The following is a 26472-nucleotide window of genomic DNA, read 5'->3' as shown; positions in this document are numbered from 1 at the left end:
GGGACTATTTTTTAGTTGTAACTTCACTGTTGCATAGGAACCGCACCCCACTGATCCAGGAACAGAAAAATGTCTACGTTACAAAGTCATGAGCTTTTTTATAAAGATCAGCTCTATGTGTGATTAAAACAGAGGAGCAGAATCACTTGTTGACCGGTGGAGAAATGAGCTTCTGGTGTGAACAGCCAGGCTGCTGCTCACATGACACAGAGTCAGACTGGCATTAAAGCTCAAAATAAAATCACAGTCCGTTGGCCAGATGTATAAAACTCTGTAGATTCAAAACACCAGCTGTATCTTTTAATAACACATGCAGAGGACGTGTAATTTTCATGAATCTGCATAAAGAAGGTCACTGCCCAGAGAGAGTGAGAGGAACAGGGTCTTAATAGCTTCTGGCTGTGCAGGTGAGACGCTTGAGTTCAGTCAGGTACACCTGTGACAAAGGTTCAGGCATAGTCTCTTTCTCCTTTAATGCACTGAGAAACCTTTGAAACAACAGCTGTAAATGTCTCATGTCATTCAGGTCACATGCAGATTATTGACACTGTGGGTGTGGTGTTGATACTGACAAAGACGTGGTTGGTTTTGTATTTGCTTTTGTCCGTGTCATGGCAATGTCACAGATAGAAAATCAATGATCAACAAGTTTAAACACATAAACAATCCTTTAAAAGTACAAAATGATATTCACTTGGATGTAGTTTTAATTTGGATATTGGGGCTTTAACCTACTAATCTAAACCTCTAAACTAAAAATTGACCTTTGACCTTTACAGCACACAAAGTAATTACCCCTGTTGATCTTTGTGCTTGATGTGACTCACCTGCTCAGTGAAGATGTGTTGATGTTGCAGGTGATAAAGAAGTACCAGCTGAGGACTCCATCGATGGAGCAACTCCAGGCCTGCTATCTGGATCAGTTTGGTGAGCGGCTGCCTCTCTCACAGTACATGTCTCTGTACGACAACTTGGGGGCGTCGTGCCTTAAGACTCCGCCCACTATGGTTGAACCAGCAGCAGATCGCAACACAGGTGTACCACAGACAACTGCAGGTAGGCAGTAGATGTGACAACATCCCTCTCCTTGCATAAAAACAGAGTTACATATCTGAACTTATGAAACAAATATGTCACCATGTCCTTCCACAGGAGCAAACAGTCAAACAAGAGAGCCTGAAAAACAGCAGCAGCAGCCAGCAGACGTCACCTCTGACTTCCTCTCTGCCTCCGAGTTTCCAGAGCTGGGGGCAGAGATGAAGAAGAGCAAAGTGAAAGATGCCGCTCCGAGAGGGGGCAGCGCCCCTGTCTTTAAAGAGGCTTATCACGCACAGCTGAGAGAGGTGCATGGAGATAATATGAGGGCGTTGCAGGCCATGGAGGAGGATGAGGAGGAGGTGACAGGGAGGAGGAGGAACAGGCCCGTGGATCAGGACATGGTCAACAGTCTGATGGAGGATGTGATCCGAGAGATCGCTGCACAGGGAGAGCTGGTCACCAAGGAGAAGGTGAGGAGGAGGAGGAGGAGGAGGAGGAGGACAGTGTTTGATTTGTGATTGATTGATATCATCCTCATGTAGCAGGCGATTAGCTTAGCTTAGCATACTACATAAATACTGCAGGTCAGGTAGCTGAAATATTAATGGAAACATTTTCCAATAAAACATTTACAATAAAAAAATATTATACAAATATAAAAATAATACTTTACAGTATGACGTAAGCGTCGGCCCGTGTCGTCACTTTCCGATACCGAGTCACTGCAGCGTCCAGATGTCGCTGCTCAGAGGACGTATTATAACGTCTTGAGTTGTAAACACAACGGTGGCTGAGGTTCTCAGTGAGACTGGTAAGTTAACAGCTGTTAACGCAGCAGTACCTGCAGAGCAGCTCGTCCACTAATCAGAAGGTCGGTGGTTCGATCCCCGGCTCCTCCAGTCCACATAGTCACATGTCCTCCAAGATACTGAACCCCAAATAGCCCCTGATGTTTCATCGATGTGTGTGTGTGATAGAGATGCACCATATGAATGAGTGTGTGAATGAGTGAATGTGAAACATTAGCTATGTAGCAATAGCAAAACCCAAGAATAACTCTTTAAGTAAGTGACGTGGTCAGTGTTAGAAATGTTAGAAATATAATGTCGTAATGAAATTGGACCAAAGAGGGAAATTTTCAATAAAACAACACCTCCATGAATTTATGGTTTCTATTACACCAGGAACACACTGCCTGTGTGCGTGTGCAGGTCATTTGAATGTTGGATTTCTTTTCATTATTAATTAATTTCTGATCCCACACCTGTGTCCAGGTGATATCCAGGGTGTGTGTGCTGCTGCAGATTTCCTCCCTGGAATCTGCACGGATCAAACCCTGGAAGATTCCAGCTCTGAAACACCTCCAGTACATCATGAGAGAGATCAACATGTTCATAGAGGTCAGCAAACAGGTGCATTTACTCTTGACCTGTGTTTATGAGGGTGTGTGTTTGCTTATGAAGTCTCACTGCCTCTTTGTTCCAGTCCACTGAAGCAGTGACCTCCATCTGCACCCTCTACGAGCTGGGCCAGTCCCTGGCGGGTCTGAAGGACAAGAAGCGCTTCGAAGAGCTGAACCTGGGGCCCCTCTGCAAACTCCCGCTCATCCACCGCATGTTCAAGATCGACAGCAACACCAAGGACGATGACATCCACCAGATCGAGACAATAGACATCCTGAAGGTACGACTCACTTTCACTCAGAGGTTTAGTGGATGAGTTGTTCGTAAACATAAGAATTATATTTCTGTGACTGTTGATTAAGCTTTGTAGCCAAGTTTTAAAGTTTTCACGGTCAGTGTAGAGTCACAACAGAGTGTAACTGCAGACGGATGTCGAACAAAGAACACACATGAACATGAACGGAGGAGGCAGAGTCAGGATGCCTGTGTGTGTGTGTGTGTGTGTGTGTGTGTGTGTGTGTGTGTGTGTGTGTGTGTGTGTGTGTGTGTGTGTGAACAACTCTGGGTTCTATCAAAACTGTCAGGTAGAAACAGCTGCGTGTTCAAGGACGAGCAACTCCTTAGTTTGTCGCAGACAGCAGGAGCACAGGTGTGAGGACAGATTTATGTCTTAGGTCGTACAAAGTACAAAATGTGATTTTTCTATTACACTATGTAGAAATATGTCTCATAAGCTCATTGATGACCAGTATGAACCATCTGGAGAAAGTCCAGGTTCCAGAGTCAGATTTGAATTAAACCAGGAAGACAATAATGCAAATGACCTCAAGCTGCTCAGCAATAATAAACCCATGTGACATAGGTTGCTATGGTGAAGTGTGAACCACGGTGTGCAGCTTAAAGATGACACTCACATGAACTAAATCAGTGCAGACAGTCAAATGTGGAGCTTTCCTTTTGTCATCAATAGTCACTGGTGAATTTCCTATTACCACAGTTGTCATCTATTTAATTGAAAGTTTGCTGTAGCTTAATGACCGTGGGCTCTGTCTAACATTTTAACTTGATTTAACATTTTTCCCAAACGTCTCCACTCTCTTTCTTTTTCCGTAGCAACTCCGTGTGTTTCGGAGGAAGCAGAACAAACCCAAAGTCGACCTGGCCGAGTTCATGAAGTATCTGGCCGACCACTACAACTGTGAATCCCCCTACGAGCTGGGGATCAGGATCCACAGTGTTGGGCTGCCCATATCAGTAAGAGACGTGACTTCAAGCCTGATAGATAGATAGATAGATAGATAGATAGATAGATAGATAGATAGATAGAATGAATACTGAACATTTAGCTATTCACAGATCATCATCATTAGTCAGACTGAACATTGACAGCGTGAAGGTTAAATGTAGATTAATATCGGTTCATCATGTTAAGCACCTGAGTTCAGTTTTACTGCTCTGTGTCCAGGATCTTCTCTCACTGATGCGTTTGTGTTTTACAGACAAACGCAACTGATCCGAGGAAACAGTTTTAGTGTTTGTAGTTGCAGCATCATTAGCTAAAGCGTACAGGTGAACTATGTGGTTAGAAAAATAATGTTTGTATTATGAAATGCAATGCAAATGAAATGCAAATGAACCCCCCCGGCCTTCCCCTCCAGACGGTGCTGAAGGTGAGTCGCTGTGAGCACGCCATCATGGAGCAGGCCAGGGAGGTCATCCAGAGGGAGCTGGTGGAGGAGACCCAGGAGCAGCTGAGGAAGATCAAGAAGAGCGTGTTGGATCCGGTGCAGGGAGCGGGCTCCTTCTCCTCCAGCGGCGGCTTGGACCTCAGGAAGAAATACGCCTCCATGCCGGCAGCCGACGTGGTTCTGGCTGTGTTCTCCAACGCAGAGGGGGTGTTCAGTCCCAAGATGACCAAGGTGGGGGCCCCGACTCTTGAATCTTACGCCTTCTCAGATGCATCAGAGTGTTTGCTCGGTGGCAGTGTTCCACAGCTTCTCTCCAGTTCTGAACCGATAAATAAAATGTCACCCTTCATCATTTCCTACCCCTTAATGAAGGCGCTAGAAAATAAGTTTGTTTTAACTGATTAACACTGGATGACATTAGACTCATCTTGACGGCGACTTGTGAATTTATCCAACTTATCTGTGACATTTCAGCCATTTTTCATCATCATTAAAGTCACACTCATTCTAAAACACACAGGTCGACATTATATTATCACCTCCATTCATTTATGAGGTAGAAAGTTGGAAACACGCCTTTCTCTAAAAGCACAGACTGTAAATAAAGATGGACGTAACAACTGGTTTCTGAAGAGCGTTTCTGAAGCTCAGAGTGAGCTGTGTCTGACTCCGCCTGACTGGTTTTATTATGATGCAGTTTTATTCATTAAATCAGGTGACAGATCTTGTGTGAATCTCGAGGTGATTGTCTGACACGCGGCTCTGTTTGATTTCCGATCCAGCACGTCCAGAGCTTCCTGCTGCAGGTGTCGGGTGACCGGCTGGCGAAGGCTCTGTTCCAGCTGGCCATCTGCGGCGGCTCCCTGGCCGTCCCACAAGACCTGGTGCCCAAAGACAAGGCGCCAAAAACCGGCGCACAGACGACGACAGAGGACAAACCCGCCACGTCCCTCCCCAGTGAAGGTAGCAGGGTTTTTTGCCTCAGGTAGAAACAGGGTCTGATGTGTCGGTGTGTGACTGACAGCTCTGCTCTGTGTCTCTCAGCCAAAGTGAAGCAGTACGTTAAAGACAGCCTGTCCTCTCAGAGCTCAGCCGTCACTCTGGCCCACGTCGCCGCCCTGGAGAGGAAGTTGACCAAACACTTCCAGGTCAAAGAGTTCCTGTCTTTGGAGCAGGGAAGCTTCTTGGAGTTCCTGGTGAAACACAGTCAGGTAGTTTTTCATCTCTTTTCATGCCTCCGCGCCGGAGACAGTCAGCGCCGGAGGAATGCTGTTTTCAAGTTGTCCGTCCGTCCCGCTCTCATGGAACTTCTTCAAATTTGGCACAAACGTTCACTAGGAACCAAGGATGAGCTGATGAGATTTTGGTGGTTAAAGGTCAAAGTTCAATGTCATAGTAACCTCACAAAACACATTTTGGACCTAGTGAACGTGATATCTCAGTAACACCTTGAGGGAATTTCTTCAAATTTGGCACAAATGTCCAGTGAGACTCAAAGATGAACTGATTTGCTTGTCTGGTTGGCGGAGGAAACAACCACAAGGAGATGATTCTAGTTGTGTGTGTGTGTGTGTGTGTGTGTGTGTGTGTGTGTGTGTGCCCTCCTGATGCTGCCACAGCGGTGAGATAATAATCTATGTCGTCTTCCTCCTGCATGTCTCTGGTTTCGTGCAGCTGCTGCAGGACACGCTGGGGTCCTCGTTGATTGTGGGCGGTGGCGGCATGGAGCCTGGGGGCAGCGGGTTCAGACCGAGCAGACAAGACGTGTTCGAGTTCATCAAACAGTGTAGTGACGTCACATCTACTGATCCAGATGAAGTTAGTCCTTCACACAGAATAAAGCTCCTCTTCTCTCAGTTCATACGTTTCTTTTTGATCTACGAGTTGACAGGAACAATTTCATCGTCCGTCTCCTTTTCGCAGCTTTCCTACATCGAGTCAGCGCTGAGGTCCCACTACAGGGTCCGGGACAGTCGGGACCTGGGCCACGGATCTCTGCAGATGCTGGCTGGTCTGGTCCAACGCCAGAGAGGACTGGCGGGAGGAGGACTGAGCCAGGTCTACTATGAGTCTGCACTGTTTGCCAAACACAGCAAATCAAGGTTAGAAGTGTTGTAGTCTAGAGTAGTAGTGTAGAAGTGTCATTAATAAATGATGATGTGTTTCACCCTTTAATGTAAGGCGCCTTTTTACCAGTTATAAATGGTAATAAGTCGTTAGTAAGTTTAATGAGTTTAGCATTAACTTCATCTTGCCAAATAGTGAGCTGCATCAATGTATGAAAACTGTGTTATAACTAGTTTATAATTGTTTATTTATGATTTATAAAGTGTCAACAACTGAATTAAAAACCTAATTATAAACCATTTATAAATCCTTTATAAGGGTAGTTTTATTTTACACCTGTAGCACTTGTTTTCTAATATGTAAATGAAGATGCAAATATATGAGGAAACAAGAGCAAGGTCAAACTAACTCCATCATCTTCCACTTCCTGTTTCATCACTGTCTTTATCTACAGTTCATTCAGGAAGAAGTGTTTATAGTAAAATCATTTAAATTCATTTTTCTACACTTGGGGATTTTAGACATTTTAAAATTTTATTAAAAAGGATAAAATAATATTTGTATTAATTAAACTTTTTGATGAATAAAAGGTTTATCGGTCTGTCTCCCTCTCCCTCCCGTGAACAGTGCTGATGGTGGGTCTGAGGCGGTGGGGCGTCTGGGTGAGATGTCTAAGGCGCAGGCCCTGGCCAGTCTGCTGTCCTGCCCTCTGCTGGAGGATTTAAGTGAGTGGAGCCAGTGGGATCTGATCTTTAAACCCATTCACGGCTCCCTCAAAGAGTTCATCGAAAGACATGCAGGTAGAAGTCCCAATAATTCATGTTTTATTTACTTAATATTTCCAGATAATGATACGTACCACTAATATGTGAACGACACTCTTTGTATTTACAGCTAACACCGGCCTGGAGGCGTTGGAGGTCACTCCAGGGTCGCTGCTCAGGATCACCACACACACGGGAGCCAAGCATTTCTCCAGTGCCGCCATGACCCTTGACCCCGTCGGCACAGCTGGTCATCTGGTGTCCATGGTGGTAGCTGACGGGATCGTCAATGCTCCCACAGCCCTCCTGGCCAATCACATGCAGAGCTCGCTGGCAGCAGCCGTGGCTAAAGAAGGTAGCGATGCAAGGAAGGAATTAATAAATCATCATGTTTCAACGCTGCTCTAACGTTTCATCGTCACTAAAACACGGTGTGTGTTTGTCAGATTTGTCTCAGGCTGAAGACGACGTGTCGTGTTACAGCAGAGTGGCCGAGTTCCTCCTCGCCTGTTTGACACGAATCCCCGCCAGAACATGTCAGGCTCTGCTGCAGCAGGTCGGTCACACGGTCACACTGCACGGCCCACGTACATCACATGATCAGATCAGACACTTCCTGTATAATTTAATCACAGGCTCAAGGAGCCGGTCCAACAGTGTTATTTGTCACAACTCAAGATGCTTAATGGTTAAAGGATGAATGGATGGAGGGAGGATTTTTTTCTGTACATGAGATATTAAAATACATGAAGACAAAATAAGTAAAATTACTTATCAACTTAAAATGTCTAACGATAAACTAAAGTAAATCAAGCCGTTACTTCCTCCTACGTCATTTATGCATCCACCTTTTCCTTCTTCCCTTCCAGGGTATGAAACAGGAACCTAATGAAACGTAACACAAATAAACATTCAAAGGTCACACAACAATAAAAGGTTAACCAAATAACTGCTGTAGTATTAACCAAATAAGGTTAGTGACAACTCACAGAAAGCTGGAGTCATATCACCACCTGGGTGTGGCTAATAGGATGACAGGTGATCTGCAGGTGAGGCAGGGTGTCAGACTTTAACAGTGGTGTCGTAGCGTTGAGAGCAAGTTTTCCACACGGAAGCTGTTAAATTCATCCTGTGGCAGAAAAACAGGAAATAGAGATTCATGATTCATGTCTCAGAATAATAATGTGTGTATTCAGGATTAACACAAGTCGGAGTGTAGCGTCGTTAGCGGTGATGCTCAGGAAATAAAAAAAACATGTAAGTATTTCTTTAAATTTAGTGAAGAATTGTTTAATGAGGAAACAACAAAAACAAACTGCATCCCTTCAGTGTGTCCTGAAGGAGTGGGCAGTGAATCTAATCTGCTATAATGAACTGCTGAGGAGGTGGTTATCAGTCTCGCCGTTGTCATGACAACCACATACTTTTCCAGCAGCTCTGTGGCTTGTTGGTCAGTTTGTGTTAAACTCTCTTCTTCTTACATCAGACAGTAAACGGATCCTTGTGGCTCATTTTTACCTGCAGCTCAGGTGGTCCAGTTCCTGATTAACACGCGTTTCTCCGTTCCCGTTCAAATGTGACTTCAGGTGTTTCTGGAGCCTTTCTCCTCCGTCCTGGGCCAGGCCAAGTCTAAACAGGTCCTGATCACCGTGGCCCAGTCCGACCCGAGGCACATGAACTGTCTGCATCGGCTGGGCATCCTGCTGGGCATCACGGACTGGATCAAAGACTACCAGAAGAAACTGAACCCGCCTCAGAGCCACGCCTACAGCTCACACACGGCTCCCGTGGAACCGACCAAGGTCAGAACACAAGAAACACGGAAAAAACAAACAACAGCGACACCAGCACACTCTCAGTGTGGCGTGATACAAAGACAACATACAGTACATAGTATATGTGTAGCCGTGTTACACAGCTGATAATTCTCTGTCATGACTCTGTTCTTCTCATTTTCTTTCTTCTTCTGTTTGACTTCAGTTTAATTTAATAGACTCTGAGAGCAGCAGTCTGTCCAACCTGAACACGAGTGAAGACGAGGACGTCATGGACAACGGCTTCGTCTCCTCCCAGCTCAACCAGAGTCCACCACAAGGTGGCTGCAGCGCACATAGACATGAGGACCGAACCACTTTCCCTTCCTCAGTTTTTAATTGTTAAATGTTTTCTTCTAGTGAATGGAGAGCAGGACCTGACGGTTGAGGAGGAAGAGGATGAAGAGGAGCTGTTTGAGTTGGCCTCACTGCCTAACGGGGAGACATCGGACGTCAGCGTCGAAGCTGAAGGAGGCCAGGAGGAGGAGCAGTCAGACACGTCTGATTCTAACGAGAAGGACGGCACCAGCTGTCCATCAGAGACCACATCGGACCGCCACAGAGCCGTCATCGAGGACATCAGGTTGGTTCTTATTTACCACCGTTAGTGACGTTCGCTGTGTCCGTTCAGGTGACGTGGTTTGTTCAGCTGATCTGTCTCTTCCTCTGTCTCTCAGGAAGAGTGAGTTTGGTATCGGTGTGGAACTGACCGCCGAAGGCCAGAAGCTGATGCAGGTTCACCAGGACCGGCTGGGCCGCAGCTTGGAGCGACTCTCCACGGAGCTCTACAGCAAAGACACACACTTTGTCCTGGAGCTCATTCAGGTGGCTGCTAACACGCTAACACGCTAACACCCCGATAATGAAACCTAGTTATAATGAACCATGTGTATGTGTAGGGTTATGACTTTGGACATCCGCCTCATGTTTTCATTCCTGCATCAGAGCCGGAGGCATTTTGTTATCGCATGTTATTTTATTTTGTTGATATCTCAGTAACGTAATTTTTTAAATGTAATTTTAACTCCCTGTTCTTGTTTTTCCTTCTGTTCAGAACGCTGATGACAACAGTTACCCGTCAGAGGTCGGTGTGGTTCCGTCACTGGCCTTCGTGGTGGAGAAAGACTGCATCACTGTTCTCAACAACGAGATCGGCTTCCAGGAGAGAAACATCAAGGCCATCTGCGACGTGGGCTGCAGCACCAAGGGCAAACACAAATACGGATACATCGGTACGAACGTACATGACGTCTCAGTTCCTCTGGAAACAGATTTTAAAAACTTACTCCTTACTGAAAATATATCACAGCTTCTTAATAATCCTCGCTGTGCTACTTCACAGGACAAAAGGGCATAGGCTTCAAGTCGGTGTTCAAGGTCACAGACTGTCCTGAGATTCACTCCAACGGCTTCCACTTACGCTTCGACAGGACGTGCGGCTCCATGGGATACATCCTCCCCCACTGGACTGAGGACGAGAGGCCTGTGGACGCTCAGCTGAAGAACGTCAATCACATCAGGTTACAGGCCTTTGTCACTTGTCACAGGAGAAACACAGGGATTAATAACATGGACGATGGATGTTCTGTAAATACTCCGCGTCATAAGAGTTGATTACTGCAGTTTTAAAATGATTTTGAAGCATATTTCTACCAATAAGTGGATGATTAACTTTGTTGTTTGTCTGTTACGTCATGTTGAAAATGTTTTGAGTGAGTGTTGGATGAATCAGAGGAATCTTGTTTGATATTTGTTGTTTTCTAACTTCCAGCTGGACCACAAAGATCTGCCTCCCGCTGCGATCTGAGAGCCATCAGACCAGAAACCTGTTTCATGACGTGCACCCCTCCCTGCTGCTCTTCCTGCACCGCCTGCGCTCCATCATCATCTACAACCAGGTAGCTCCCCTACGTACACACACAGGTGAAGTCGTTGCGTCAAACCTCACAGAGGTCTCGAGGAATCACCTGGTTTTTCTCCATCTCGCAGAGTGAGAAACGTCTCATGACCATGACTCGAAAAGATCTGAGTCACGACGTGCTGGAGGTGGAGCACACGGAGGGCGTGGAGCGCTGGCTGGTCGTCAAAACTACGCTGGAGCCCAAGAAGGTAATAAACACACACGGAGAAGCAGCTTGTGAACGGGCAGCTGTCAGAGGGGGGCCCCCGAGGGCCGACAAACTTTACTCCACAGCAGTGTCTCAAAACGCGGCTCCCGCCCCCTTAAACAACCATTGGCCGATTAGCATATATTATTATATATATTTTGAAAATTACACAGTTTTTCACATTCTTTATATTTTGAAAATCCTTTAAATATATGGAATAAAAAAAATGTTTAGATTTCGTACATTTTTCGCTGGCGTCATGTTATTTATTACATAATGGCGACCGGCCTCTAGAAGCCGACGCTGCTTGTGCAGTCTGCTTCGATAATGCTGTATTTGTCATGTATTGGTCATGTCAATAAAGCGTCTTTGAACTTGAATTGTATCTGTTTCACCGTCAGATCAAAGAGAACGTTGAGTCGACCGAACTCGCCCTGGCCTTCCAGCTCTGCAGCGACAGCGCAGGAAGTGACATCATATGCCAGCCTCAGAAACAGCCCGTGTTCGCCTATCTGCCCCTGCGGAGTTTCGGCTTACGTTTCATCGTCCAAGGTGAGGACGGACTTTGAGGTGGTAGAGGTGTCCACTCAGACACAGAGAGGCGGAGCAATCCACTCACCTGACTCTGCTCCACAGGTGACTTTGACATCCCTTCGTCTCGTGAGGACGTGGACAGAGACAGCCCCTGGAACCAGTGGCTTCGATCTGAGATACCGCAGCTCTTCCTCCACGCCATGGATGTCTTCACTGTGAGACCGTGTTATATATATATAAGATATATAGTTACATCCTGATGAACAGATGAGCGGAGACTATACGTAAATGATGCCTTCAAGGAAAATCTGATCATTTACAAACCGACCACGGCAAACTACAAGTATAATATATGACTTACAAGTAAAAACACATTGAAGAGGTTACATGGTAAATTCAGCGTAATGTGCTACTGTAAGTTACATTTAAAGAAATTTCCTGTGAATGTTTCAAATTAAAAGCTTACCAGGAACAGGAGGAAGTGTTGGAGTTTAAAGCAAATTAAAAAGACAGCAGGTCAGAAAACAGTGACAGGTTTCACTAAAATATAAAATTTACAGGTTTGTTCCTGTTTCAGTTGAAGGCCAGAAACTCTTTACAGCTGAGCTAAATCAAATTGTCTGTGGAATATGAAGTAAGAGTCAGAATCAGGATTTGTACAGGGAGTTCAAAACACGATGCACTCGTCAGTCTTTAGTCATTGGTTGTTCTAACCTGTGTTCCAGAATCACCCAGAGTTCAGGGGGCTGAAGGGTCTCTGCCAGTTCCTCCAGTTCATCCCTCTGCCTGACGAGGTGCTGGACTTCTTCAAGCCTGTTGCCGGGCAGATTATTCAGCTGCTGAAGGGCAAAGCTTTCCTGCCGACACTCAGCTCAGGTGTGACTCACGAGCTCCAAATTCAAACCTGAAAATGAAAACGCTCACAATAAATAAATAAATAAATATATGTAGTAAACGCTGTGAATGCTCCTCTCCCTCCCTCCCTCCCTCTCTCTCTCTCTCTCTCGCTCTCTCTCCCTCCCTCTCTCCCTCCCTCCCTCCCTCCCAGATTCTAAGGTCGTGTACAAGCTGCCGTCCCAGGTGGCCGTCTGTCAGGACCCCGTGATCCGCGAGGTGATTGGTGGAGACGAGCTCGAAAGACACCTGTCTCTGTCCTATCTCCACCCGGATTTGAGCCCCGCCCCGCCCACCTCCCTGCTCACTCACCTGGGAGTCCGACACCTGCGGGGATCAGACGTTACCACGGTAACCACAGCCATGGCCAAGGAGCTGATGAAGGAGGAAGGCATCCACTCAGGTGTGTGCGAGAGGAGAGGTTTTACGGGTCATCAGTTTGACTTCTATCTAGTTTTAAGCCACAGACACTTTTTACACCTCGGTGGTTTTCAGCTCTGTATCTGAACCAGATGATTTTAGTCGTCGCACATCTGGATCTGAAGTTATCAGAGAAGCAAGCTGAGTAAATGTTAGACAGCTCGGCTCCCAGCAGCTGGAGACGTCCCGTCCTCTGTCAGCGTCGGTGAATCTCTGATTTCTAAAGTGAAACCGTTTTATTTGTTTACTGGTTACAATCACCGGGTCTGTTTGATTCACTGAACCACTGACACTGAAGGAATCCAAACCGAGAGGAGCTTACGGTAATGGTGGTGAAGAAAACAACTCCCATGATCGCACGCCATTTCATGACGTCACCCAACGTCACCTTTTGTTATTGTTTTGATTGAGAGACGCCTAGAGGCAGAAGTTACTATTTTCAAGGTGAAGAATGAGCTGTCAGGAGGAAGTGAAACTTACCTGTCACTTTCTGAGAGGTGTGTCTTCTCTGCACCCTGACACAGCCACTCACTCTGACTCCGCCCCTGTGTCTCTTTCCCAGACGCCGGTCTGCGGCGGCTCGCCAGGCTGCTGGTCTGCAACTTCCGAGCTCTGGAGCACGGCTACGCGGAGGCAGACTCCATCTTGCAGACCCTCAAGGATCTACCCATAATCCCCCTGGCTGACGGCTCTGTGGTGGCACTGAGCGGTGGAGGCGTGTTCTTTCCAATGGAGGAAGCCAGGACCAAGAAAAAGAAAGCTCAGGCTCAGACAGGTAATTTATTTTGAACATATTCACACAGTTAAATCATACAACAGTTATTGATTCAACTTATTCAAATACAGAATATATTATTATAGTCAGTAGAAATAGTTTCTATCGACGTGTCCTGATTGGACGGAGCTAAATCACAATAACAGCAACAGATGGAGCAGCAGCCGTCTGGATGTAGGGCAGGACACTTTCACAGTTTCCACTTTCTAAAAATGTGTTGAGCTGATGTGGAGAAATAAAAACAGATAAATATATATCACCTCGGTGGTGGTGAGAGCTTCACATGCTCCACTCTCCATCTGTCTCACAGAGCATCGGCAGTGAAGGTTAGAGTGACGGTGGTTCTTCATGAGCGAAATAAAAATAGCACCGTGGATTATGTGATACTCAGACAAACAGAGACGGTGATTCAGAAACGTTTTAAAGGACCTGCGTCAACAGCTGTCTGCTCTGTGAGAGTCCACACACACACACACACACACACACACACACACACACACCGAGCTACAGAGAGGAAGCATGCTGACAAACCACCACCTTTCTTCTGAGAAGAAGATGTGAAACTGCTCAACACTCACCCACATCCACACACTTGGCCAGAGCAAGAGGGTTAGAATAGCAGACATGAATTATTGATTTTGTGAACATCCTGTCTGTCTGTCTCTCCTCTCTGTCTGTCTCTTCTTCCTGTCTCTCTCTCTCTGCTCTCTCTCTCTCTCGTGTCTCTCTTCTCTCTATCTCTCTCTCTTGTCTCTCTCTCTCCTCCCTCTCTCTTGTCTCTCTCTCTTCTTCTTCTCTCTGTCTCTCTCTCTGTCACTCTCTCATCTCTGCTCTGTCTCTCTCCTCTCTCTCTCTCTGTTCGCTCTCTCTCTCTCTCTGCTCTCTCTGTCTCTCTGTCTCTCTCTCTGTCTCTCTCTGTCTCTCTCTCTGTCTCTCTGTCTCTGTCTCTGTCTCTCTCTCTCTCTGTCTCTCTGTCTCTCTCTCGTTGGTCTATAAAATGTCAAGAAAGTATTGATCCCGTCTCGAGCTGCACAATTAATCCAAATAAAATCAAAATGTGACCAAGTGTGATATCTGAATCACAGGAGCTGCAGTTTATCTGATGAAGGTCAAACGTGTCACATTGTTGTGTACTGTTAGCACCATTAGCATTGTGGCGCTACAGAGACGCCCCGGCCTACAGATCGTGTTCTCCAGATGTAAAAGAACATGTTTGTTTGGTACAAGACCAACAAAAATCACATCATCATGTTTCATCAAATACAAAAAAGCAACACGAATTTTTTTGCAGCACAGCAGCCACGACGTTTGTCAAACATGTTGATGTTCTGACTTATGACACGCCCATCTTCGACCGCAGCCACACACCTGTAAAGGTGTCCAACACTAAATTACTGGTGTATTCTTCAGATAAGCACATTCCTGCAGTCATGTGTGATGGAGAACAGCGTTCACCAGCTCTCGCTTCAGGCAGCCTGGAAACAAAGAACAGGAAATGATATTAGAGGGAGTGAAGTCTCGACTCAGGCCGGTTTCCAGGTCACTGAGTGTAGTTCATCCTTCTGCAAGTGAAGCTAATGCCTGAAGATCTGAGAGGTGACGTCGGCAGAGATGTGTGTGATGACTTCAGACAGGCGACGGAGTTAAACCGAGTTCCACTGAAATATTGAGCAGTGCAGAGCTCGGGGGGGGGGGGGGGGGGGGGGTAGGTCACTGGAGGTTTTCACTCACACACACTCAGGTGTGTTTATACCTGTTCTGTCGTTATGTCTGTTCAGATTCAGCTGAGAGGAAACTAAGACATTCAGGTTGATGAGGAACTCGATGTATTTTACGCTTCCAGATCCTCTGCCTCTCTCTTCTCTAACCCTAAATAAATGTAACTTAGAAATGAAGTGGAATAAGAGTCTCCATGTTGTCTCTTCACAGGGCCGCTGTCTGCACTGTACAAGGACGTGAACGTCGTTCATCCCTCGCTGCTGAGCTGCGTGGAGCCTCTGGAGAGTCAGCAGGTTCGAGAGCTGCTCAGAAGACTGGGAGTCCACGAACTGGAGCCTCAGGAGCTGCTGGAGCAACACATCTACCCCTCCATACGCAACAACAAGTGGAAGGTAAGACGCTGGATATACTGGATCCACTGGGTGTCATTAACATGATTTTATAGTAATTTTACAGGTTTTATGCATAAAAATGTATTTACCTTTGTACTTGGCTGAAGTGTCTTTCTTTCTGCATCATCATCATCATCATCATCATCATCAGCTGAAGCCCGAGGCGGTGGTGGTGAGCTACCTGGTTTTCATCAAGCAGCATTCCTCCTCCAGTCAGTACTCAGACGTCGCAGTACCCGTCCTCACCAGCAGGGGGCTGCTGTGCCCGGGACAGGACAGAGTGCACTTCTCTGAGGAGTACGGCAACATCAACCTGCCGCAGGAACTGCCGGGTACACACACACACACACACACACACACACACACTACTATTTACAGTATTTCAGATTCATTGTTGTTTCATTTTTTCCTCCTTGAAACGTTAATCCTGACTCCTCCTCCTCCTCCTCCAGGCTGCGACTGGATCTTACTGAGTCCCTGCTACGTGCAGACAGACGGTGATGTGGCAGGATGGAGGGAGCTGTTCAGCAGACTGGGAGTCAGAGATGGTCTCATCATCCGCAAAGAGACACAAACGCTCAGCGCTAAAGAACTGGTGAGGAGGCCGTCGCACCGCTAACACCGCAGCTGTGAGCACAGATGATAAAAGGCTGTGGATGTGTCGTGTGAAGACACAATATTTACCGGTTGCATGGACACCAGAGGCAGAACAGACTCTTCCTCTGCATTAGAAAACAAGTGTGACTCATCACGATGACTCAGGTGGTGATTAAAGGATGAAGATACTAACGATGATGAGTCATTAGAGAGATCAATATCTGCTTTGAAGATGAGCAGAAAAAGCAGGTGTCACAGACAGAGCTGAGGCCCGGAGCCTGTTTTAGCCTGAGCTGCAGATAGAGGGGGATAACATGTGGATTTGTCCTGACACCATCAGTCACTGAGAAACTCCTGCTGCCTTCACGTAATGTTGGAACAATGGAGTTTCATATTTCCTGCGTAACAAGGCTGAACAAGTGAGGTGGAGAGTTTAACTTTATTTCTAGAGCTCATTTAAACACAGCCGGAGGATGATTAGAATAAATAAAATGAAGTAAAACAAATGTGAAGAATAAGTAAAGCACAAGGAAAGTAGAAACACGTAAACACACTGACAGAAACAAGAAAATAACAAGGAAAATACACAATTATGAACATGACAACGGGCTAAAAGGTTAGCGAGCTAAAAAAGGCCAGTGAGTACAAATGTGTCTTTAGCTGAGATTTAAAAATGGAGATGGAGGGAGCTCTTGTTTTAAACGCAGCGACGGCGTGAAAAGTCACGTTCACCTGTCCCCTCTTCAGTAACACTAGGTGTTTTTGTTTAATACTTTTCTGTCTCCCCCTCCCCCTCCCCCTCCTCCTCCTCCTCCTCCCCCTCCCCCAGGCCTCCAGCCACTGGTCATCTGAAAGCACAATGTGGCGCCTCATCCCTGGGGAGGGCTGTGTGCTCGATGACTACCCCTGTGAGGAGTTTCGTGCCCTGGCCACTGCCCAGCTGCCGGACGCCGTCCTCCTGCAGCAGAGGACGGCCTTACTGAAGCTGCTGGCCACCAACTGGGACACTGGGTAACACACCTGTCACAGACGCACAGCCATGTTTCTGTAAAACCGTTTGCACCAAATCATTTTGAAAGAGCAGCAGCCAATGGGAAAAGCCCAACACTTGGCCGACCAGTGGTGTAACTTCCATATTTTCATACCTGCTCTTATTTACATTCAGTAAAGGCAGGAAGACGCTGCAGCGGTTTTGTGTCTGTCACAAACTTCACATGTAATCTCTTCTTCTTTAGTCGTGGCTCTGCAGGCGCATGTGGAGCGTAGCTGCCATTAAACCGGTCCATTTAACACGAGTAGCTTTCTCTTCAGAGCATCGACCTCTGATCACTGAGCACGTGCAGCTCTGCTGAGCGCTGAAGCCTCTGCAGGGGGGGGGGGGCACACAGTCCTGACGCTTTAATGACATGAAGTTCACTGAGCTGCAGCCGAAGACACAGAGTTATCAAACGATCCCCAAGGTGATACGACAGGGTGTAAAGAAGAGGTCATCTCTTCTGTTCCAACCATTACTGACCTCCACCTGTCTCACCTGTCTCACTCCGTCAGGCACCGCTACTCTCAGTTCCTCACAGCCCAGGTGATTGACAGCGACGGACGAGCAATCAAAGACACCACTTCCTCCTTCTCCCACGCCCTGCGTCGTCTTGATTGGCTGCCAGCCTATCGCCCGCTGGAGGGAGACAAGAGAGAGAGGAAGTTCCTGTGTCCCAACTCAGTCTACCTGACCTCACCTGAGGTCACCAGCCTGCTGGGGACTCACGTCTTCTACGTGGACTTAGACCCCAGCGACTTCAGCAGAGCTCTGGGTAAAGATGTGTCTGCTGTGGTGGAGATCAGATATCTTTAGTTATTGATCATCCTCTATTTACTGCAGGTTGTCACTGTGTTTTCGCTCCTTCAGGAATGAGACAGAGCATCTCAGTGGAGGCTCTGATCACCTACCTGAAGGAGTGGTGCGTCAAACCCGAGGAGCAGAGACAACCTGGGGACGAGTCAGAGGGGGCGGGCTTCATCTCCACCATTCAGCACATCCACAACATGTACAGCTACCTGCACACAAACTGTCCCCAGAGCAGCCTGAAGGAGCTGTTCCAGCACACACCTGCAGTCTTCATAGAGTACAACAGGTACATCGTCAGCTCTGTCGCTCTCTCTCTCTTTTCTCAGGTTCGTGTCAGAATCTTAAACCCCTGAGTAAAACCTCTCTTCCCCAGACGAGCTGACGACTGGTGCTCAGGACGCTTCTACCACCTGAAGGAGGTGTGCTGGAGCGACACGACCACCATGTTCCAGCGCTACAAACAGCTGATCCACAGCCAGGACAGCAGCGTCCAGGAGCCCAAACTCCTGGCTCCTTTCTACAGCCAGCTGGACGGCATGAAAGACTTCTTCACCAGGGTACGCTGCTCGACGCTGTGCTGCCTGTTACTGTCAATGCTCAGTCATTTCCCTACATGTCGACAATGTTTGATTTGATTTATTTATTCGCACACAGAAAACTTTACAAATACATTGTACAGTTTTTTTATGACGTGGATGTGAAGGTGAGAAAACCCATGGAGGGCTTCTGTCAACCTCATCTCAACATAAAAACTATTTAGATCAAACAAAAACAGAAAGAAAGAAAAAAAATCTAATCATAATAATAAAAAAAAACGTTTCTTTAAAACAATCAAGTAAAAGAAACAGCAAAGACAACACAGTATATACAGTGGAGGGATACAAATATTTGAATATACAAAAGATATAAAAGGTTTCTAGGTGCTAACAACAACAATGACTTTATCATGTGTAGCTAGCTAGCTAAATAAGCTAACGTTAGCTATGTGAGTTGGTTTCCAGCTGACGCTAGCTGCTTTAAAATGGGAGCTAAAGCTAAACACAGCTGATGATCCATGTAGAAGACAAATAAAGAAACGCGTGAGATCAGTTCAGAAATACTTAAACCTGCTGCTTTTACTGGTTCCCATTTTCAAACTGCATGTTTTCATTTTTAAATCTACAAGAGAGAAGGCCTCTGGTGACTAGCTAACGTTAGCCTAACCTCTGCTAGCAGGCAGGACTAGTCCTCGGGACTCTGGGAAACCAGCTCCACAGGCTGTCCTCAGCTTCTTTAATGAACTTATACCTGGCTGTTTGAAGCTAATGTACACTGTTTATGTGTCTGTGATTACATCTCTTTATATTTAGCTCCTGAGTGTGGAGCCCAGCCCCAATATGAACCAGTATGTGGGTCTGATGGAGCTGATCTGCTCCTCATCGCCCATCCCGACTGCTGAAGTGCTGCAGGATGTGTCAGTGCTCTACGCCCGACTTGGTAAGAGCATTCAGCATAATATAATATAATATAATATAATATAATATAATATAATATAATATAATATAAATAATGTCTTTATGTCTTCAACAGCTCAAAAGTGTAAAATCCCAGTGTCTGGAGAACAGGAAAACACTTTCAAGCTCAATCAGAGTTACTGCTCCACTCTGAAAGGTGAGTGAAGTTCACACTGATGTCACAAACACAATCCACCTCCATCACCTCCTCAGTCTGTGTGAACGAGCGTCATCCACCACCTGTCAGAGCAGCATCAGTGGAGAATCAGCTGCTTCTGTCTTGGAGCCGTTAACTAACGGAACTAATGGAATAACACAAACGTCTGACTCTCCTTCCTGTTTACCTGTGTCCAGGTATGGTGTCTGATAAGAGGGTCTTCCCCACCAAGGACAGCAGCTGGGTGAGTCTGGCACGTAAACCCATGATCGCTGACAACAGAGAGCTGGAGAAGATCTTTAAACATCGCCAGCAGGTCTGTCTGCTCCACCTGCCGCCAGCAGACAAGAAGGCGGCTCCGAGAGGCCGGACCGGGAACTCTGGTACCTGTGTAGTGTTAGATTAACACTGTTTAATTATTGATCCTAGACAAATATTCAAAATGGAGATTGTGACTGTTTGTGTCCCACAGTCACAGGAGAGCGAGCGAACTCCGCCCCAGCCTTCAAAGAGAAGGACCGATCTTTGTTTCTGGAGATCTGCGGCATCCGTCCTCTGTCCCACTGCGTGAAGACCGAGCCTCAGACTGAGAACCTGAGGCCCTGTCCGCCCATGCAGGCCATGGTGCGCTTTGTTGTCCCCTACATCCAGAGGTTCCTCTACCACCACGAAGAGCTGGGTGACGTCTACTCAGACCTGATCGACAACAACATCGGAGAGAAGATCAAGCGTCTTTACTTCGGACAGGTAGGACGCTCACAGCTCACTCGGGACCTGCAGGTTGTTTCCTGTTTGATCAGACTGAGGCTTTGTTCGTCCCTGTTCAAAGAAGTATAATCTAGTTGGACATTATAACTTCATGCGGGTCTGTCAGTCTGATATTTTGAAATAAAATAAAAGAAGAGATTATCAGAATAATCTGGCGGGCCGGTTGTTGTTGCTGCCGACCACAGCTTCAGCAGCAGGAACCTCCTCTCAGCCTCCGTGTCCCTGCGGTTCTGTCAGCTCAGATTTACTAACATGAACACTGAGGGCAGGTCGGCTCAGTCGGTGTCTCAGACTTACTGTCCACATTCAGTCTGCCGCTCATCAGGTGCAGGTCAGCGGTGGATCTGATCATGTGACAGACCAGTTATTCTCAGTACTGTAACTGTCTGTCCCCTCAGCTCTTGTTTATTACGTACACCTGGCCTCACCCTGGAACCTGCTGTCTGTCTGCTCACAGGTGGGGAAGCTGTACATCCGCTACCAGCTGGATGTCGCCGACATCGATGTGCCGGTGGTGGAGCTGCAGGACGTCATCTGTCTGCTGAAGGACGAGAAGGAGCTCTACATCCAGAAAGATCACCTGACCGCTCGGCTGGACATCTGCAGGTCCGAAACACTCTCTCTGCTGAGTCCTGACACGCAGCCTTTTCCCACAATGCCATTCTTCAAGCTTCTTCTCTCCTCTTGTTGCAAGTTAATACTGAGTGTTATCAACAAAAGAATCATGTGATGCTCATAGATGTGTGTGTGTCTTTGTGTGTGTGTGTGTGTGTGTGTGTGTGTGTGTGTGTGTGTGTGTGTGTGTGTTTCAGGGAGCTGGTGAAACTGTTCTGCACCGAGAGCGACCACAGAAAAGAGCTGATGCATTTCCTGAGCGCCCTGATCACCACACTCGATGTAACTAATCCATATCCTGTCCTTCTCCATCACACACTCGAACACACACACACACACACACACACACACACAGAGAGAGAGCGGAGCGCAGCAGTATCTAATAAGCCGGTTCCCTGGAGGGAGTCTCGTTTACGTGGCGGCTCGCTCTCCTCTCTCACACAGACTCAGAGGTCAGAGGTTAAAACATCAGGCCTCAGCTCTGATTTCTCTCTATTGAACAACTCATCCGGTGTGTTTTTGTGCAGCAGCTGTGTTACATCATCAATATTAGAAACTGATTTGATTTAAGGTTTTAATGATGAGATTCTGCAGCGTTACAGACGTTTGATGCAGCGGAGTCAGATGATGTGAGCGGCTGTGGACTGATCTGCCCCTCCACTCATTATATCTGTTTATTACTGTAACTGGGAGAGCGGCCGCAGACGTCTGGACTCCACTGTGTTAATCCTGTTGATCAAACAGTCACTGGCAGGACGGGTTAATGAGGTCATCAACATTTTCTCTGAGGATCTGAGAGGAGGAACCCAACATGTCCTCAGCTCGGGTCTTATGATGTAACCACTGGATCAGTGCTGCGTGTTAATCCTTAAAACATTCATAAAATCTTATATATAAAACACATGTAATGTCCTACATCGTGATGAGGTCATGAACTGTGTGTGTGTGTGTGTGTGTGTGTGTGTGTGTGTGTGCAGGATGCAGGAGCTCTGAACAGATTGCTGCAGAAAGAGGACATCAGAGAGCTGCCCAGAGAGGAGGAGCAGTGGGAGGTCCCCGAGCCCCCCAGACCAGATATGAACCTGGACAGAGGTACAGAGTCCGAGCTCCAGGTGTATGTAGGTGCTGGGTTAAGTAGTTCCTCCAGACATGTTTTTAAAATCCTCTGCTGTGATTCATGTTTAGTTTAACATGTTTTCCACACATTTAACTGAGTCTGAAGCTCATCTCCTCTCACTTCCTGGTTGATCAACCTGGATCAGGCCTTAAGCCCCGCCCACCACCTGCTGGCTCCAGGTGGACAGGTGAGAGAGCAGAGAGCATCAAGATGGTGAGAGGAGGAAACATCAGAGAGACTCAGCCACATGTTGGAGCCTCAGTCAGACCCAGACTCAGAGGAGGAGTCTGAGACCAGAACCAGAGACTAGCAGACGCATCAGAACCAGCATCATTTATTTGTTTATGTTGTTTGTTAGCTTGTTACGGTCAGTGGCGGACACAGTGTTAGCAGTTGCGCTAATGCTAACTCTCTCGCTTTATGTACTGACAAGGTTTCAGGTGTATTTAGCCCCGCCCCCCGTCCCCACAAGGTGACAGGATTGGTTCCTTAAGTTTGTGACGTATGAAACCCTGAATCTGTTTCTATGAGACTGTGATTGGTTCACTGCAGTTCGAGGTGGAAACACTCGGTCATGGAGTTGATGATTATTTCATCATCATATGTTTGTATTATATAAAAACATCATATGGACGTTAACAAGGTTGATCTTCATCAGAGGTTCTTTAATAATCTGTATCTGCAGCTCAGTGTTGATGCAGAGAATCATCTTGTAACTGTAACTGTGATATAACTGCAGCCTGAGATGAATCCTAACGACACAGAGCCGCTTCACATCTGCTGTTTCTCCAAGTCTCTGTCACATTTGCCCTGATTTCCACCATCATTTCATAATATTCAAAGAGTCTCAGCCCCGCACGCGCACACACACACACACACACACACACACACACACCGAGAAAGATAACTGGTGCGTTTCTCACATATGCTAATTTGAGTTTGTTCACTGTTGTGTGTGGCAACATAAAAGAGCAGCTGTTGCCAAGGCTCAAAGAGTGAGAGGAGCAGATCCCTCACTGCAGCAGAGCACGCACACACACACACACACACACACACACACACACACACACACACACACACACACACACACACACACACACACACACACACACACACACCTACACACACGTCTTCGCCCTTAAAATTTAATGATGGGAACTTACTTTTTGTCTACATAATGCAACAGTATAAACAGATTTAGGTCCCCACAACATCAGTAGACCACACACACACACGCACACACACACACACACACACACACACACACACACACACACACACACATTCCCGTGGATTCATTTCATCAAAGGACTCGTTACAAAATATGTGAGACAGGCTTTTATGTGATTGTTGTTTCACAGCTTTTATTCTCTGCTTTCTTCTTCTTCTTCGTTGGTTTTAATTCTTGTCTTCAGTGCTGTCGAGGAGTTACTCCTCCGTCAGCTCCCTGGAGGAGCCGGCCCACCCTGCACAGGAGGATGGGGAGCAGACGCTGGTCTGCTGGCCTCCTAAAGCGTCGATCCTGAACACAGGAGCCAGTCGATCAGGTATTTACACAGCCGTTCAAAATAAAGGAAGAAACGAGGAGAAACTACATTTCCCATGACTCACAGTGTCTGTGTGCCAACAGGTCAGACAGGTGGAGGCGTAGTAGAAGCCGTAATGAAGATGTGGCCACCTCCTGCTGCGCCTAAAGACCGGGACCCAGAGAGAGACGCTGGGCCCAGAGAAGGCAGCTATGCCCCCCCCCAGAGTCCCAGCAGCTCTGAAGGAAACCAGCCACTCAGGAGCAGCAGACCTCCAGACCAGCCCCTCCCTCACAGAGCCCTCAGCCACCCGGGCCTGCCTCACCCTGCTGCTGTGACCCCCAACATCAGCTCCACACAACCACCTCCAGGTAACGCATTCAACAAACCTCCGTCCGTCCGTCTGTCTGTACTGGTTCAGTGTTACAGGGAAAATCCAGTCAATGTGGTTATTGAACCGAAAGCTGCACCACCGATCAATATTTATCTTTTTATAATAGATCAAATGTCTGGCGAAGTGAACATTAAATATTTAATGATACATTTCTGCACAGCTCTGCAGAGGTTTAGCCTCTTTAAGGTCATTGTTTTGGTTTCTGGTTCCTGAACACGTCGGCCATGTTTCAGCTTCATTATATTATTATATATTATTGAGCGATCAAACAAAAAAAAGATTTCAAGATTTCAAGTAAACATTCAGAGAAACCAAATCCTGCAAGGTTTGGATGGTGGGTCCAGGTGGGCGGGGCTTGGTGACTGCTTTGTTGTGACATCACAAAGTTCCAGAAGTCCTGACGGCTGGTTTTAAGGCTCAGTTTCTGAATACAGGCTGTGTGCATTTCTCTGTGGACTGAGGCTTTGATACTTTCACAGTATTAATATAAAAGCTAGAGCTGATCTATAATCACACTACACATGGACATCTACCTCTAGGCTATATGGACCTTTAATATTTAATGAATAACACAGATCAGCTGGTTCTGTTTTATCTGCAGTGTGACAGAGCAGAGATCCTCCACAGTGAATGTGAATTCTTCCTCTTGGTCTTGTTTGTCTGACAGATCACGGTCAGCAGAATGAGACCACTGACAGACAGGAGGGTCCCCCAGATCCCAGACCAGCACAGAGTCCTCCATCTGCACAGCCTGCTGAGACCGTCAGAGAGCAGCCTGCTCCCAGCAGCCTGTAGGCGTCTCCTCCTCCTCCCACAGTCTGAAATATTCATGTAGAAAACTAATGTTGATTTTTATTTAATCTATAATCCCACTTCTCTCCACCTGCTCCTCCCTTTGTCTCTCAGCGTCGTCCCTGAGGCCGTGGTGCTCTCCAGTACATTTCAGGGGACCGCAGACACTCAGCGCCCCCCTCTGAACCTGGACTTCCCCCTTTGGAGCAAAGTCCAGCCCCCTCAGGCCACTCTGGAGGACATGGAGCTCACCTGCCAGAGGCCCACCACCGTGAGTACTCCCACCACATGTGATGGTTTCCCAGCGGCTGAGTGTTAGCCAGCTAAACTGCTATTCTCCCGCAGGTGGTGTTATCTGACGACGCCATGGACGTGGCGGCGATTGGTGAGTGGGGAGAGCAGCTGGTCAACTCCTTCCTGTGCGACTGGCGGGACGGCGATGACCCTGGGCGCCCCGCCCATGTCCTGTGGTGCAACCAGAGCGGAGAGAGCGGCCAGCCCTACGACTTCAGGCTCACCTTCGGAGCTGGAGGAGGAGCGGAGGTGGTGTACGTGGAGGTGAAGTCGACTATTAAGAAGGAGAAGTCATTCATCCACCTCTCGGCCAACGAGCTGGACCTGGCTCTGCGGGAGAAGGAGCGCTACCACATCTTCAGGGTGTACAGCGCCGGAGACGCTCACAACGTCCGTCTGGTTCGCATCCGGAACCTGGCACAGCATCTTCACACAAAAGACCTGGCACTTTACCTGTTTGTTTGAGGCTCAGTTTGTGGGATATTTGCACTAAAACTCACCACAGTGACAGGTCCAGTGTTTGGTCTCCTTTTTAACTTTATCCTACTGCACTGGTTTTAGTTCTTTTAACTGATGTACTACTGTATCTTATTAGTTTTGCACATTCCTTGTTCATTTTTCTGTCCAAAACATTATTTTTATTGCCAACGAACTCGATGTGTGTTTTCTAGTCTTTGAACTGTTTTAAAGGGGTCAGTGACAAACTGAATGTTTTTAACCCTTTTTTAATCCCCTACCTCACCTTTACTCCAGCATTCCTTCAAAATAAAACTGTTTTTGTCAACTGAACTACTCTGACTCGTGTGTGTGAACGCTGCTGTTACATCCTCAGTCACCTGAACCTCGCTGACAGATGAAGTGATTATAGCTGAGTGGACAGGTCCCTCACAGGCTCCCATCATTCCTGCTGATTACACTGTCACAAGGAGCAGACACACAAAACATCCATATGATGCTCCTCCACTAATCTTAAACCACTTACACGAAAACCTTAAATACCATTATTAGTCTTCAGAGGAGAGGGCGTCTGACAGTCTCTTCAGGTCAAGCCTGAACCACACAAAACTGCCACCACCGAGACCACATGTTTTAGTTTTTGGTGGTCAAAGGTCAAAGCTCAAGGTCACAGTGACCTCACAAAACACGGTGGTGGCCTTGTGAACGTAATATCTCGAGAACTCCTCAAGGGAATCTCTTCAAATTTGGCACAAACGTTCACATGGACTCAAGGACGAACTGATTAGATTTTAGTCAGAGGTT

General features: G+C 47.0%; 1 protein-coding gene across 1 annotated transcript in view; it reads left to right on the top strand.

Annotated features, from left to right (window-relative positions):
* LOC111219679 overlaps positions 1-26001 on the top strand; it is a 29458-nt gene extending 3457 nt beyond the window's left edge. The window contains exons 4-48 of the mRNA XM_022742395.1: positions 858-1056; positions 1153-1508; positions 2313-2438; positions 2524-2721; positions 3555-3695; positions 4100-4360; positions 4912-5092; positions 5174-5340; positions 5804-5947; positions 6053-6231; positions 6824-6996; positions 7091-7315; positions 7407-7516; positions 8547-8762; positions 8941-9055; positions 9135-9357; positions 9452-9599; positions 9829-10006; positions 10117-10294; positions 10546-10672; positions 10764-10883; positions 11284-11434; positions 11519-11631; positions 12142-12292; positions 12465-12713; positions 13293-13505; positions 15435-15616; positions 15768-15948; positions 16069-16211; positions 17043-17224; positions 17762-18021; positions 18117-18342; positions 18430-18613; positions 19406-19532; positions 19626-19706; positions 19904-20089; positions 20179-20453; positions 20932-21080; positions 21287-21371; positions 22067-22181; positions 23622-23753; positions 23837-24103; positions 24794-24917; positions 25033-25189; positions 25264-26001. Coding sequence (XP_022598116.1) covers positions 858-1056; positions 1153-1508; positions 2313-2438; positions 2524-2721; positions 3555-3695; positions 4100-4360; positions 4912-5092; positions 5174-5340; positions 5804-5947; positions 6053-6231; positions 6824-6996; positions 7091-7315; positions 7407-7516; positions 8547-8762; positions 8941-9055; positions 9135-9357; positions 9452-9599; positions 9829-10006; positions 10117-10294; positions 10546-10672; positions 10764-10883; positions 11284-11434; positions 11519-11631; positions 12142-12292; positions 12465-12713; positions 13293-13505; positions 15435-15616; positions 15768-15948; positions 16069-16211; positions 17043-17224; positions 17762-18021; positions 18117-18342; positions 18430-18613; positions 19406-19532; positions 19626-19706; positions 19904-20089; positions 20179-20453; positions 20932-21080; positions 21287-21371; positions 22067-22181; positions 23622-23753; positions 23837-24103; positions 24794-24917; positions 25033-25189; positions 25264-25677 — 8112 coding nt within the window. The 3' untranslated portion in view covers positions 25678-26001. The remainder of the gene's footprint in view (positions 1-857; positions 1057-1152; positions 1509-2312; positions 2439-2523; positions 2722-3554; positions 3696-4099; positions 4361-4911; positions 5093-5173; positions 5341-5803; positions 5948-6052; positions 6232-6823; positions 6997-7090; positions 7316-7406; positions 7517-8546; positions 8763-8940; positions 9056-9134; positions 9358-9451; positions 9600-9828; positions 10007-10116; positions 10295-10545; positions 10673-10763; positions 10884-11283; positions 11435-11518; positions 11632-12141; positions 12293-12464; positions 12714-13292; positions 13506-15434; positions 15617-15767; positions 15949-16068; positions 16212-17042; positions 17225-17761; positions 18022-18116; positions 18343-18429; positions 18614-19405; positions 19533-19625; positions 19707-19903; positions 20090-20178; positions 20454-20931; positions 21081-21286; positions 21372-22066; positions 22182-23621; positions 23754-23836; positions 24104-24793; positions 24918-25032; positions 25190-25263) is intronic.
* The last annotated feature ends 471 nt before the right edge of the window (positions 26002-26472 follow it).

The sequence above is a fragment of the Seriola dumerili genome, unplaced genomic scaffold, assembly GCF_002260705.1.
Source record: "Seriola dumerili isolate Sdu_G_001 unplaced genomic scaffold, Sdu_1.0 BDQW01000068.1, whole genome shotgun sequence".
NCBI classification, from domain to species: Eukaryota; Metazoa; Chordata; class Actinopteri; order Carangiformes; family Carangidae; genus Seriola; species Seriola dumerili.
This window is presented reverse-complemented; position numbering and strand designations above follow the sequence as displayed.